The 15,180-nt window shown below is 48.3% G+C and overlaps 2 protein-coding genes across 3 annotated transcripts; both read right to left on the bottom strand.

Moving 5' to 3' along the window:
• Nucleotides 1-5,755: 5,755 nt before the first annotated feature.
• Nucleotides 5,756-8,365, bottom strand: TSTD1 (thiosulfate sulfurtransferase like domain containing 1). Its single transcript, XM_082407460.1, is given in 5 exon segments — nucleotides 5,756-6,961; nucleotides 6,964-7,010; nucleotides 7,101-7,263; nucleotides 7,775-7,897; nucleotides 8,106-8,365. Coding segments are annotated over 5 exon segments (549 nt in total). The 5' UTR covers nucleotides 8,182-8,365; the 3' UTR covers nucleotides 5,756-6,821.
• Nucleotides 8,366-8,474: 109 nt separating this feature from the next.
• USF1 (upstream transcription factor 1) lies at nucleotides 8,475-14,274 on the bottom strand. Of its 2 annotated transcripts, none has more exons than XM_082406986.1 (11): nucleotides 14,131-14,274; nucleotides 12,175-12,267; nucleotides 11,754-11,803; nucleotides 11,477-11,592; nucleotides 11,022-11,123; nucleotides 10,587-10,782; nucleotides 10,250-10,337; nucleotides 10,056-10,114; nucleotides 9,816-9,910; nucleotides 9,438-9,566; nucleotides 8,475-9,241 (listed from the first exon to the last, which is right to left on the bottom strand). In XM_082406986.1, exons 2-11 carry the CDS (start codon nucleotides 12,180-12,182, stop codon nucleotides 9,152-9,154), a joined length of 933 nt encoding a protein of 310 aa, XP_082263112.1. In that variant the 5' UTR covers nucleotides 12,183-12,267; nucleotides 14,131-14,274; the 3' UTR covers nucleotides 8,475-9,151. The 2 variants fall into 2 exon arrangements, with proteins under 2 accessions (XP_082263112.1, XP_082263113.1); XM_082406987.1 differs by having other exon boundaries at nucleotides 11,508-11,592.
• Nucleotides 14,275-15,180: the final 906 nt, after the last annotated feature.

Here is a 15,180-nt window from a genome sequence, read left to right as displayed (position 1 = left end):
TCCCACAGTCTTGCTAAAAGTGTTTTATCAAACATCTAAATTTTTGCTAAAATGATAAATGCAAATTGAAACATCAGTTTAGTTTTAATTTGTATCTCTTATGAGTAAGCTGAGCATCCCTGTAGGTTTAAGAGTCATGTGTATTCTATGAACTGTCTCTTCATTTGTTTTGTTCACTTTCTTATTGGAATAGTTGTCTTTTCCTTATCCATTTGTAAGGGCTCTTTATATATTCCAGGAATTAGCCCTTTGAGTATGCTATGAGTTGAATTTTTCCCCTGGTTTGCTCTTTGTCTTTTTTTGTTTTTGTTTTCTTTATTTTTGGCCCTGCAGCATGTGGGATCTTAGTTCCCCGACCAGGGATTGAACCCGCGCCCCCTGCATGGAATCTTAACCATTGGACCACCAGGGAAGTCCCCTGCTGTTTGTCTTTTGACTTGACTTGTGTGATGTTTGTTTTTGCCACACAGAGGCTTGCTTGTTTTGTATTTTCTCAGTCTTTTCTTTCATGGCTTCTAAATTTTGACTTAAAGTTAGAGCTATCTCCCCCACTTTTAGATAATAAAATAATTCTTCTTGATAGTTTCCATTTTTACTTTAAATCTTTGAAATTTATCTTGATATATAGTGTGGGGTTTGGAATTCATCTATCTAATTGCTAATTGCATATTTTAATAGCTGGTAGGGCTTGCTTCCCCTTACTGATGTTCTTTTTCTAGATTTTCTGGCTATTCTTAATTTCAACTAAACTGATATATTTATGGAACTGAGTCTTCCCATCCAAGAACCTTTTAGGTCTTTTCTTTTGTGCAAGTCTTCTTTTAAGGTCTTTTCATCATGTTTTAACATTTTCTTCATATTGGTTTTGAATTTTCTTGATAAGTTTAGTCCCAGTTATGCAAAGGAATGATGATAATGATGAGCCATACATGGAATCAACTAGATTAGGAGGAAAATAAAATCATGAGGAAAATAATAGTGAAATTTGGGTAAGGTCAATTAATTGGAAGACTTGATAGGTTGAGGAATATGATTAGGATTGGGAAAACTAGTGGAATAAATGAGCTGGAAGGACTTCCCACTGGGAAATGCTATCAAGTCTGGGTTCTGAAGACTCTCAACTCTGTTGACTCATATTCTCCTTAGAGTCTCTGGCTATGAGCTTAACTGATATTTTCTTTTAATTAAAAAAATCTGCTGGGGCTTCCCTGGTGGCGCAGTGGTTGAGAATCTGCCTGCTAATGCAGGGGACACGGGTTCGAGCCCTGGTCTGGGAAGATCCCACATGCCACGGAGCAACTGGGCCCGTGAGCCACAATTACTGAGCCTGCGCGTCTGGAGCCTGCGCTCCGCAACAAGAGAGGCCACGATGGTGAGAGGCCCGCGCACCGCGATGAAGAGTGGTCCCCACTTGCCGCAACTAGAGAAAGCCCTCGCACACAAACGAAGACTTAACACAGTCATAAATAAATAAATAAATAAAAGAACGTGAATTTCTAAAAAAAAATCTGCTTTTCTTGTGTCTAATTGTGCTTAGTGTTTTCTTCTTTGGTTAATATGAATTCCAGGAGACATGGTCTATTATTACCATGTAAACACTAACCTAAATGAAGCTGGTGTAGTTGTAATAACAGCAAACAAAATAGACTTTAAGGTAGGAAGCATCACCAGAAATAAAGAAGGACATAATAAGAAAAGGATCCATTCCGGAGGAAGCATAGCAATTCTAAATCTGTAACATATAATAACATAGTTTCCAAGTATATAAGTAAAAATGTCAGAAAAAAAGGCAGAAAAGACAAGTTCAAATCATGATGAAAGATTTAAACATACCTCTATAAGTAGCTAATAGAATAAGCAGACAAAAAAAAAATCAGTAGAGCTATAGATGTGAACAAAATAATATTAAACTGGCCCAAACTGACATATATAGAACACTACACTACAAAACTACAGAATATACCCTCTTTTCAAGTGTTCATGGAACATATACAAAAATTGACCATACACTTGGCTATAAAGCAAGTCTCAACGTGATTTAAATGATTCAAATCACAGTGTATGTTTTCTGACCACAGCAGTGGTTAAATGAGTGTGTAAAAAATCATCAAGCTGAACACTTATATTGTCTGACTCTTCTATTAAATATATTTTCTTTTAAAAAAAACAAAACACTTTTTGGGACTTCCCTGGTGGTCCAGCGGTTAAGAATCCGCCTTCCAATGCAGGGGACACGGGTTGGATCCCTCGTAGCGGAACTAAGTTCCCACATTCCACAGGGCAACTAAGCCTGCATGCCGCAACTACTGAGCCCGGCGCTCTCGCGGGCCTATGCACCACAACTAGAGAGAAGCCCGTGCACTGCAACAAAGAGCCCGCATGCCACCACGAAAGAGCCCGCACGCTGCAACGAAGACCTGACGCGGCCAAATAAATAAACAAAACAAAACCCTTGTAAGTTAACATAAATAATATTTTTAAAAAAACACGTTTCCACTGCCAGTCATAAGTTCCCTTCCATCAAGTTTCAATGATATCTATGCTGTTTTATTTATCTTCTTGTGTTTACTCATATATACATCTCTAAATCCACACGTTTTAAATGACAGGCACTTTACATATGTTATCCCAGTAAACTTTCACAACCATCCAAAGAGATAGTCTTTTAACCCCCATTTTATAGATAAGGAAAATGAGAAGCGGAATAGTTAAAAAGTAACTTGCAGTGACCACTAAGTAGTGCTGAGTCAGAACTGGAACTCAGAACTCTGATTCATAGCCTTTGCTCTTTACATGATAACATGCCATGATACCATTCGTGAGCATTATTCCCAACTTTCACCCCTTGCATTTTCCCCGCTGGGAATTATTAAACACCGCAATAAAAATTCAACATCTATTGAGTACCTCCTTTATTCCAGGTTCTGGTTTCATTGTTGGCCATACAAAAATAAACTAAACAGTCCCTCCCCTTAAAGAGTTCAGTCTAAAGGGGAAGAACCACGTAATTTATAATACAGTGTGTTAAGTGCTACATAGAGGTGTGTACCTTATCCACCATTCTCCTGTTTCTTCTGTCCTTCATGGATCAGTTATATAATCTTATCTGGTTATTTTTCTCCCTTTTCCTTCAGTTTACAAGCCCTCTAGATTAAGACAGCAAGCATCCTGCCAAATACATTCTTCTAATTTTTGTGAAATTTAGTGTGGCACAAAAGAGGCTGGAAGCTTCCCAAACAGGGTAAATGTTGAGTAAAGGCCAGGGTCAGAAAGGAGTAGGGTCTACTTTGGCCACTAAAGAAACTAGCCTGATGGGAGCTGGCACTGAAAGATATGTTTGAAAAGGCAGGGTGATGCCAGATGCAGACTAGAGACTGCTCGAAATGCCAGGCCAAGGCATGTGCTTGAGCCACTAGGCAACAAGGACCTACTGTAAATTATTAACTCTGACTGATAAGATTAAAATGTTATTTTAAGATTGCTCAAGCAGCGATGCTTCAGAAAGACTGAAATTAGAAGATTCTGAAAGTGGCGAGGCCAGTGATGCTCAACAAACACCTACTGAGAACTCAGATCCCAGGCACTGGAGGTAAGGAAATGAAAGCCAGTTCCTGCCTTTGAGGAGTTCACTATCAACTAAGAGAGATAAACAACCAAAACATAATGTAGTAGATATGATGACACAGTCAACACAAACCTAGGGTAGATAAAATATGGTGAAAGAGGGGCTTCCCTGGTGGCGCAGTGGTTGAGAATCTGCCTGCCAATGCAGGGGACACGGGTTCGAGCCCTGGTCTGGGAAGATCTCACATGCCGCGGAGCAACTGGGCCCGTGAGCCACAACTACTGAGCCTGCGCGTCTGGAGCCTGTGCTCCACAACAAGAGAGGCGGCGATAGTGAGAGGCCCGCGCAATGCGATGAAGAGTGGCCCCCGCTCGCCGCCACTAGAGAAAGCCCTCGCACGGAAACGAAGACCCAACACAGCCAAAAATAAATAAATAAATTTATATTTTAAAAAAAAATATGGTGAAAGAGAGGAGTCTGATGTAGCATGGAAAGAGAGAAGGCAGGGGAAAGACATGGAGCTGGTAAGCTCTAGCTCTTCAGCCTCACCTGCTGAAATAGTTAGCTATGAGGAAAGAGAAAGAGAACGTTAAAGGGCAAGGTAATGGGTTGGCACAGCCTATCAAGATTATGAACCATATAGTTAATGAGGGAGGAAGAGAAATGTTCTCTTAACAATGATCAAGCCAGAGGGCGTGGTCATGTAGTGGGCCAGCTCAGTTTACTTCCAGGATCCTCTCTAACCCTCATCAGCTAAACTGAAGAAAGCAAGTAGTGTAGGTTGGCAGCCAGGAAGGAAGCTAGAAAACTAGTTTAGGTGCTAGAAGATAGAAAATGGTTGCCTAGAAAGAGATTAGGGATGGAATTGACTGGAAAAGCACCCTAGAGAAATTTGGGGGATTTCGGTGTTCTGTATCTTGCTTAGGATGCTTGTTACAAGTAAGCATACGATTGTCAAACCTCAATGAACAGAACACTTAAGAACAGTGCATTTTAGGGAATTCCCTGGCGGTCCAGTGGTTGGGACTCTATGCTTCCACTACAGGGGACATGGGTTCAATCCCTGGTCAGGGAACTAATATCCCACATAACGTGTGACCAAAAAAAAAAAAAAAAAAAAAGAACAGTGCATTTTATTGTAGGTAAATTATGCCTCAATCAAAAAAGAAATCAAATTACAAAACTTGAGGAGGGAAAAGAGAAAACTAGAACAGTTAAGACTCAAAGAGGGAAATTAGATCCCATGAAAAATTTCCCAACCAGTCTGAGAACCAAAGGAATTTGGGTATTTGGGGAAAGAGTAACTGATACCTATTATTTGCCAGACCCTAGACTAGACTCTTTCACATATTTCAACTTTATCTCCGACCCAACAATGTCCATCTAAGCTTGGTATTTTAACAGTATTATGACTGTTTCAGGGAGAGAGTGAAATAGGTCTGTGAAAGGAGGTGGAGAGCTCAGATGAATGGAAGATTTTGTACAGTGTGCAGTGTAGACTGTGAGATAAAAGATGTATGAGGGCTGGGTTCAGTCCCCCGAAAGGCAGAAGGGGAAGAGGAAAAGGTGAGAGCAAGGCAGGGAATACAGGAAATGTCTGAAGGAATTTCTCCAGAAACTTGAAAAATCAGAAAATTGGGTCCATCTCTGGCTCAACCTTTTCTTCCACAAAAAAAGGAATAAAATTTTTGTAAATCAAACTTAAGAAGTCAAAACTCTGCCATTAAAATATCTAGAAGGTCTGGAACCATATGCATTAAACCAGGGGTCCCCAACCCCCAGGCCACGGACCAATACCGGTCCGTGGCCTGTTAGGAACCGGGCCACACTGCAGGAGGTGAGCGGCAGGCGAGCAAGTGCGTGAAGATCATCTGTATTTACAGCTTCTCCCCATCACTCGCATTACCGCCTGGGCGCCGCCTCCTGTCAGCATTATGGTGAGTTGTAGAATTATTTCATTATATATTACAATGTAATAATAATAGAAACAAAGTGCACAATAAACGTAATGTGTTTGAATCATCCCAAAACCATCACACCCCCACCCCTGGTCCGTGGAAAAACTGTCTTCCACGAAACCAGTCCCTAGTGCCAAAAAGGTTGGGAACCGCTGCTTTAAACCATGAACCATGCTAGAGGGAAGTTATATACCTACTGTATAGTGTTGCATTTTATCTCAGTGAACATGTGCTTTTTCTTTTTTCTTTTTTTACCAGTTAAATTTTGTTAAATCCACTGTGGGATCAGAGAACAGTGTTGCTAAAAACTGGGACCTCTTTCTGCGGGCACAGGAGGAACTCCTCATACCTGTAATCGCTGTTTGACACAAGCGTAGGATTAAGAGTGGCATCCATTTCTTCACGCGACTGCCTGGGAGAGCCCTTTCATTTCCTCAACCCAGTGACAAAGTCTGAGGGAAGTGAGGTTGGGGCTGGAGACCTTAAGATCTAGAGCAAGCGTAGGCAAACTTTTTCTATAAAGGACTAGATAGTAAAAATGTTAGGCTTCGAAGAACATACAGTCTCTGTTACATCTATTCTGCCATTTTAGCACAGAAGTAGCCATAGACAATATGTAAACAAATGGTCATGGCAGCAAGACCAAGTGGGGCCATAGTTTGCTGATCTCTGGTCTAGAGCAGCGGTTCTGGCTCCTGACTGCACATCAGAATCATTTGAGGGGCTTGTAAAACCACTAATGCCCAGGTCCCACTGCCGAGACTCCAAATCTGAGATGGGGCCCAAGACTTTTTTTTTTTTTTTTTTTTAAACTACCAGGTGGGGACTTCCCTGGTGGCGCAGTGGTTAAGAACCCACCTGCCAATGCAGGGGACACCGGTTCGAGCCCTGGTCCGGGAAGATCCCACATGCCACGGAGCAACTAAGCCAATGTGCCACAACTACTGGGCCCACGCGCCTAGATCCCGTGCTCTGCAACAAGAGAAGCCACTGCAGTAAGAAGCCCACGCACCACAACGAAGAGTAGCCCCCGCTCGTGGCAACTAGAGAAAAGCCCGCGCGCAGCAGCCAAGACCCAATGCGGCCAATAAATAAATAAACAAACTACCAGGTGATTCTGAATTATAGTGTCTCAGCAAACGGCTGGGTGTTTTCATTTTTGTTTTGGTTTTGGTGTGTGAGGGTGGAGAAGCAGATGAATGCTGGAAGAAGAAGAACCTAGGGCTGAAATGAAGTCTAGATTAAGATTAGAACTGTTTTCAGTCCACCTGACAAATTAAGTGCTTCCAATACTTTAATTAACTGCTCTTTATTTGTTGCTTTTGGTGCACAGCACTATAAGAAGTTGCCCAACCCAGCAAGTCAGCCCCTTCATCACTCTTAGTGAAGGAGGCCATGGGCGGGTGGAGGGAGCATTCAATAAGCCTCCTGCTACCTAACCTTCTTTCTGGAACCATTCACTATAGGCCCCTTTGTAGTTCCGAGCCCTGTGGAGAAAAAAGAGGGGTGAGGGAAGGACAAGCCCAGGAGGCAGTCCCCAGTCACGCCCCAGCTAGCAATTCACACCATCCCCATACCCTTTGTATCCAAGGCCCAAGGCCAACTGTGTGGCCTGAAAGCCCCGCTTGCCCCTCTGACAGAAGAAAATGAGGTTCTCATCTTCCAGCTTCGGTTTCTCGGTGGAGTACAAAGCCTTGAAAGCAGCTGGCTCCATCTGCAGGGCAGTTTCCAACTCTGACACTGAGAGGAAGAGTAGAGAGGACAGAATGGAAAGCCGGCAGTTTGGCAATCTCAGGCTCTGAGGCTGGGCCTGGAAGGACTGGTCCTGTGGTTGAACAATCTCCAGGGGGCCCCAAAACAACACACGGTGACCACCACCCCCCAACCTCAAGGACAAGATACAGCCTACCTGCACAGGAAGTCAGCCACACAACCTTTGAATGGAAGCCACTTCCCTAGTTTGTGAGGAGCGGGCAAACTCAGGCATTCAGCATTGGGGAGATCGAGCGTGTACAGAAGCTGGCCTGCCACTTCCTTGTCTCCCGTTATCCCCTCAAACTGGAAGGGCCAGTTCCGCTGCCAGGATCCGCCTCCAATCAACCCTTCTTAAGGGAAGTTTGGGGGGCTACCGGAATACAGGAGCCCCGTAACCAGTGCCTTCCCCACACCATCCTAAGTGAGGTCCCATTGGCTGAGACTCTCCTGGACGGCCTCTACTCCACCACCAGGGCTTCCCCTCTCAATCCCATACCGGGAATGTTGAGCGCCCCAGGGATGGTCCCAGCTGCCGCCTCCTCCCGAGATCTCACGTCGATGAGCTGGGCCCGGCCGGAGGCTAGGAGCGAACGGAGTTCGGGGAGCAAGACCGTGGGCTCTGAGGAAGGGGGCACGAGAGGCTTGAGGGGAGCAGGTCTGCAAGGCCCGGCTGCCGCAGCACCCCCTCACCTGGCCGCGCCCCAACCCGGCGGGGGTTGCGCGAGGACCCCCTCCGCCACGCCCCTTTGCGCCTCCCTCCGTGTGCACCTCCACCGGGGGGCTCCACGCGCGGCCCACACGAGATCCCAGGTCTCCCCTGCAGGTACCTCCAGCCATGGTGCGCGCCGCAAATGCGAGTTTCAGGAATGCGGCCCCGGCCAGCCCCCTGGGCGCCCGCAGCATCTCCCGCGCCCTCCCGGAGCCGGAACCGGAAGCGAAGGCACCGCCTCTCGCATAGCCCCCTGTGGCCCCGGTTCCCGGTGGCCCTAACACACCGCCCGCTAGAGAAATCTTCGAGATTGCCGGGCGTGGGCGGGCAACGACACACCGGTCTGAGGTGTGTCCAACAGGTAGCAGGACTCAGAGTCCAGGAGCAGCTCCCCACCCTAACCTTGGCCCAACCCTTACTGGTCAAAGCACAATGTGCCCCCTCCCTCCCGCCCTGGGGCCCGCAAAAGGAGACAAAACGGAGACAATTGTGGCTCTGAATATTTTATCTTAAAAAAAAAAAAAAAAAAGGAAAGAAAGGAAAAGGGGCGGGGGAAAAAACCATCCCCACAAGGGGGTAAGGCCCCCAGTGGGCCCTGCCTGTTGTTCTCCCTGGTTCCAGAGACTTCTGCAGAGGCCTCAGCTGCTTGCCGGCCAGTCTCCTCTTCCCGGGGCAGCAGCCACTAAGCATCCTATCCCCACTTCTTGCTGAAGCCTGTTCCCCAGAGTCCTCAGGTGCACATCTGAGCTCCAGGGAAAGGGAGAACCAGTGGAAGCGCCAGTGTCCTGGGGCAAGCCAGAGCTTTGCTTGTCAGCAGACCCTCTGCTGGCACTCTAAGCAAGCACAGGGCAAGCCCCCCAGTTCAGTGTGTCCAGTGTCCAGCATGGAGACAGCACATGCATTGTGCAAGAGGAGCACAAGGGCCCAGGGGCTGCACGGTGGGGTTGGGCGAGGATGTCAGTACGCATCCACGTGTGTGTTTCACACCACTGCAGGCTGCTGTATCACAGGGCCTCAGTTCAAAGACACGCCTTCTGAACTCCCCCCAGTCCCACGCCAGAAGCGGGCAGTGAAGGAAAGGGCACGGGGTTAGCCTGTTGCTCCTGGGCCATCTGCAGTTCTCTGAAAGGGGCTGTAGGGCCCAAAGCCTCTGAATCCCCAGAATTAGTTGCTATCACTCTTGATGACGACCTCTACTCCGTGGTGCCTCAACTGAGCTCGTAGCAGCAGATTCTTGTTTTTAAGATCTTCCACCTACCATGGGAAGGAGGCAGTAAGGGAAATAGGTATAAAAGTTGGCACAGCCAAGTCCCTGAACTTACTGGGACCCCCACCAGTGAGGAGGAAAAGATAAAGCCCTCTCTGTGGAAAACAAAATAGGGAGGCCCAAGCTGGGTTAGTGGTTAAGGAGGCTGAGGACAGCTATACTGAGGGTAGGGGGGGGTCTGACCTGCTGTCGAAGCACATCATTGTCCAACTGCAGCTGGTCAAGCCCCTGCAGTTCTTCAGACAACCTGTGGTTACTCTGCCGAAGTTCCTGGATATAATCACAGGCTTTGGATAGAATTCCACCTTTACTCTGTAAGAAAAAGCCAACAAAATGAGGACTAGGATATAGGCTACCTGGCTTGCTTTCCAAAAGCATGTTTACACTTTGGACCTCATTTTCCCTTAAGGATGGTGAAATAACATCTCCCAGGGATTCAGGAACCTCAGAGAGAGATAGGAAAAGACTACTGCCATGTGTGCCCACTCTCTACCATTTCTGGAAACAATACCAGGAGACAGAATTCAGGCATCTTGCCCACTACCAGGGTCTTTCCATGACCTGGCCAGACTTGGTGCTCTCCATGGAGCAGTCTGGGATGATCTTGGACAGCTGTACAATCCAGTTGTTAATCTTGTCTCGGCGGCGGCGCTCCACTGTGGGGCAAAGTAGAGGACAAGGTGACTCAGGGAGAAGTCACCAAAGGCCCCAGGGTAAAATTACCTAACCTCTCCCCTCAACATCACTGCTATCCCCAATCCCACCAGACAGCTCCAAGCTTCAGACGCAGATCATACCTACCTTCGTTATGCTGAGCCCTGCGTTTCTCATCCCGAGTTGTCCGGGGAGCTTCTGACTTCCTAACAACAGAGCCCAGAGCGGCCAGAGTGAGGGAGGGTCAAAAAATGAGATTGGAGTTTGGGGTGAGGAATTACACCAAATCTGGAAGGAATCAAGACCATTTCTGGTAACTGAAAAGAAACAGGGTTACTCACGGGGAATAAGGGTGGGTCCTGGGGGCAATAGAGCGCTGGCTTCCTCCTTGCAACACTTCTTGTGGTGACATCATCACAAAGAACTGACCTATGAAGATGCACGGTAGGTTCTGTCAGGACATAGGCCTAGGAACCTCACCAAGCTCTAAGGCCAAGGCCCTGGGACCCTCCTCTAAAAAGGACATACTGCCTCCTGCTGGAAGGGCAGCCCCAGACTCACTGCCTGCCCAGGTCTTTGTGATCATTAAGGGATCATGAGTAAAGGCCCACTGCCCACCAGCCATGTCCCACAGCCTATCCTAGCCCCTCCAGCCAGCATCCTCACATAATATCTCACCAGTGCCAGGAGGGGTCGCCTGCCCGAGTAGTGCCTCTGAGCCCTGGGTGGTAACAACAGCCGCCGTACTCCCCGATGTGGTACCCCCTGCCCCATCTCCCACTGCAGTGCTGGGGAAGTAAGTATAGTGCGTCTCAGCAGCTGTCCCCTCTGTGTCAACTGCATCATCACTCGTGAACGCACCCTGGATCACAGCCTGGGAAGGGGAGCAAGAGAACGGAGACAAGTGACAGTTAAATACTTCCCATGAACTACTCTGCAGCTTCTATCCCTTGGGAGGAGGGAGGGAGAAACATCCAGAAAGGGAGAGTCCAGTGCTTTGGGTCAAGGCAGTCCTAGATGCTTCCCTATCCCTAGCGACACCTATCCTATTGGTTCCCTTCTTCATCTTACTACTCAGAGCTCTAGTCCCCTCTGCAGCCCACACCCCTGTACCTGGGTCATGGATTGAGTGGCAGGGTAGCCACTGATGGCACCAGTCCCCTCAGTCTGGCCATCCAGCTGCCCCTCAGACACCTGGATCACCCTGTACATCACCTAGAGGCGGGGAGGAAAGGGGAAGGAGGGGGAAGAGGGAACAAGAGAGTAAGTGCTAGGGATTCCAGGGTCCCTCATAAAGCTTCTCTCGGATAGGGCCCCCAAACAAGAATCCTTCAGGGACATATATTTAGCCATTCCCCCTCCTTTCCCCATATAGAGCTTTCAGCGTAGCCCCTACCCCACACCAATCTCTACTCCAAACCTCATACTCCATCCCCCATCCCCTTCCCCCCAAATAGTCCACATCTTCACCTCATCCTCCAAACCAGGTTCTACCCATGACAGGTTCAATTACCTCCCTCAATCCCAACCCCAGGTAACACCTGCAGCCACCTGGCCCCCTCCCTTACCTGGCCCCCATTTTCAGTTCGGAAGACGTACTTGACGTTGGGGTCAGGGAAAGTGGCAGCTGACTGGATGCTGGCGATAGCCACACTGGTTGGGTCCTCCCCAGTTGCCACTGCGCCTGAATTAGGAAAAGGACAAGTCTGTGAGTTACTGCTTTTCTCCCTCTGTTGCACTTGCATGTCATTTATAAGAAGCTTGCACAGGTGATAGGCCCATGGGGTAGGGGAAGAGGCCACGATGGGCTCTTGGTCTCAGCTCAGTTCCGTTTCTCCCACTCACCTTCCTGAATCTGCACTGTCCCCTCTTCCGTTTCAGCTGTTTTCTGCTGCCTGTTTGTGAAGGGACAAGAGGAAGAATAAGGGAAAGTGAATTAAAAGCTCACTGGCCCAGTAACATATGGCTCCCAAACTCATTGGCATTCCCAACAGGTGCTAGGTAGGTTAGAATAACAAGAGCTAGTATTTACTTAGCACTGAGCTAAGCACTTAACAGGCAATATCTTACTTAATACTAAGAACAGCACTATGAGTAGGAAGCACTACTTGCATTTTATAAACTGGAAACCAGATCACATTAGCAGGGTGATGTAGCTGGGACCTAAATCTAGGTCTGCCTGACTCCAGAGCCAGTGCTTTTAGCCATTTTGCATTCTCCCAGGCCTCCCATCTCCCATCCCAGACCCTACCTCTTCTTCACTCACCCCTTCATCTCTCTGTGAGGGGGCACATCCGAGGAATTGGTCCTTCTTTGGAAGTCTTCGTATCTCCTGCCTCACAGGCCTGAGTGCTAAGTCCTGGTAGGAATCAGGGAGTTTAGTGAGTCCAGGAAACTGAAAGCTCCCCTGTTTCTAGAACCTAGGCTCCCTGAAGACACATCCAGGAACATACACCAATCATCTGCAGGCGACAATCAGCTTTCTCCATTCTGATACTGAGGGCTGGCTACAGTGATTGAAAAAGCAACTCTACAAATGGTGCTCCGCGTCTCTCCAATTATCACTCCATCTCCTGCTGGAGAGGGAATAATTATACTGCAAAACTGAGAAACAACATATTTCTGGATGGATTATTATTAAAGCTATTACGATCTGCCATGACATGGGGATTAGGAAGGGCCATGTTTAGACCACAGCTATCAAAAAACACAGGGCCGTGGATGCTGACGCTTCTTTCAGCCTCTCAGGCACATACTGTACCTGTCCTGAAATCTAGGAAAGGGAAACCTGAAACCCATTGGAAAAACCTCCGGAACCATAGAGACCAGACTTGGCCCTCGGGCCCCTTTCTACTGACAGGGCTCTTGTTTTGGGGAGTCCAGCTTTATGTCATTCATTAAAGACCCTAAAGCCCAAGTGTATCATCTTCAGGCTCCTACTATTTTATTCACCAAGCCTTCCTGTAGCCTTTTAGCAACACAGTTGCTAAAATGTTGCCATGACAACTCCAAATCAACTGAGCCTCAGCAAAAAGGGGCGAAACTCCAGGTTCGGGGTTCGGAAAGAGAAGAGACAATGGGGGAGGAATCCATCTACGAGGTGCCTGCCTTAAGACCGTTGACACCCGGGCGGGGGGGCGCGGACTGGGGAGGCGGGCAGGAAAAACAAAGGGCTGAGCAGACAGATGCCTCCAGAAAGAAACAGCTATATAGTACAAAGCGATAAAATAATCCCGACAAGAAAGGGGTAAGACTTTTGTAAATCCTCTACCCATAAGGTCCCCCAGACCTTTATCTTCAGCGAATGAGCCATGGAAAACTTGTATCCAAAGTGTTAACCAAAAAAAAAAAAAAAAAAAAGGAACTGAAAGTGAAACTGTACGGAGGAAGTAGCGCTGCAAGAAGATCCCAGTCCCTAAGGGAGAAGTAGCACCAGTGTTTCGAGACCACCTTACCTCTCCATCCTCAAGCCTGCGGAGGAAATGCCCCTCTGAGGCTTGCAGCGCTGACAGCAGAAGGAAGCAATGAAACAGAGGCCAGGGCACAGGAGGCGTCTCTATGGCCCACAGCTGTCAGACAGGGGCAGCCTCTGAGGACACCCAGTAACGGGATCAGGCTACTTATTCAAATCTTATGTGGACATCGGGAAGCATTTCCTGAGCATTAGGGGTATGCGACACGGAAAGCGGGCTAGCATGTTGTGGCGTGCACGCTCAGGGAACGAGGGCCCTGCAAGAGCCCTAAGTCTCGACACAAAGGGAAAAAGAATCAAGTTCGCAAAGAAGTCAGGCGCCTAGACCTTGCCTGAGAATGCGGCGTCTCCCTGCAGGCCCACCAACCAGTAGGCGCTCAGCAGCTGAGCGCCGGCCAGGCGCGAGACCAGGAGCCCGCGCGGTGACCCGGCCAGCCCGGCCGGGCTCACCCCCAGCCTCTGCTGCTCCGCAGAGGTAGGAAAGGACACCGGGGGCTCAGCGGGCCCCGCAGTGTCCGGCCCAACGGCTCGCGGATAGCAGCGCGGGAGGGCGGGGACGTGTGCGCCCGGGGGCGGGGAGTGAGTTCGGCCCACAAAAGGGGGAGATAACGAACCAGGCACGGCCCCCTCCCTCAAAACAAAGGCTTCCGCCCCAGACGTTCCTGAACCTAAAAAACGGAAACAAAATCGAGGCTGCTCTGCCTCGCCGGCGCACCCAGTCTCCAGACTCCCGCCGTGTCCTGCACTCACCGGCCAAGGCAGCTTCAGCCGCCGATCTCCCCCCAACCGTGCTCTCCCTCTCCGGACTGGGGTATCTCCAAAGACAGCTGATCATGCGCACTCCCGGCCCGCGCCCATGTTGGTGAGGGGCGGAAGTGTCTCTCTGGACCCGCCCAGGCTACTCAGCCTCTGAGTCGCCCCACTTCCGTTCGCTCCATCTTGATGAGGGCTTGGATGGGGCGTGTTGTGGGTGTTGCTGGGTCAGCGAAGAAGCAATGCGGAGGGATTTCGGGAGAATGGCCTTGAAGTCCTAGTCGCTTTCGTCCTAGTCCAAGAACGGGAGAAGGACGACTAACTTGGTGCTACCATTTTTCTGATGGACAGTGCCTTTTTAGTTCCAGGAGAAGGGAGTGAGAGAGGCCAGCTTAGATGAAGAGAGGGACATCGGATGGAGGCGCCATCTTTAACAAAGGACATCTTTTTTAAGTTTTCTGTTGGAGATTAGGACATATCTGGGCATACATAGAATTTGTTTTAGCGTTAGCGGTCACCCAAAGACCCCCAAGGCTTATGGTTTTTGTGAGGCTCAGAGTTTCTGTGAGAGGTATCTTGATTCCCATTCTTTTCAGTCAAGACCTACCCTTAATGGATTCAGAGTAGTGTGGTGTAATAGGAAGAGTTCACACTCTGGCGCCAGACAAACTCGGGTCTCAGACCTAACCTCTGCCACTTCTTAGTTCTGAGACTTTTGGCAACGTTTGACTTAACATTGGTTTCCTCATCTGTAAATGGAGATTACAAGTACCAACCTTATAGAATTATTAGGTGGACCAAATAAAATCAAGAGCGTAGATTCTGTGCACATAGAATACCTAGCCTTTACTGGCATATAATGAGCATTATGTAAATATAAGTTTCTCTTCCGCATTTCCTGACCACCATGAACCCAGCTCTAGTTTCTAGCTACAGGTCTTCACAACAAGAACTTAGGAAGAGCACCCAAATAATAAAGAAAGAAAAACACAACGTTTGGCCAAACGTATCACTCAAGACTTTAATAAGAATAATGAGGGCTTCCCT

Source organism: Balaenoptera borealis, assembly GCF_965194805.1.
Source record: "Balaenoptera borealis genome assembly, chromosome: 1".
NCBI lineage: Eukaryota > Metazoa > Chordata > Mammalia > Artiodactyla > Balaenopteridae > Balaenoptera > Balaenoptera borealis.
This window is presented reverse-complemented; position numbering and strand designations above follow the sequence as displayed.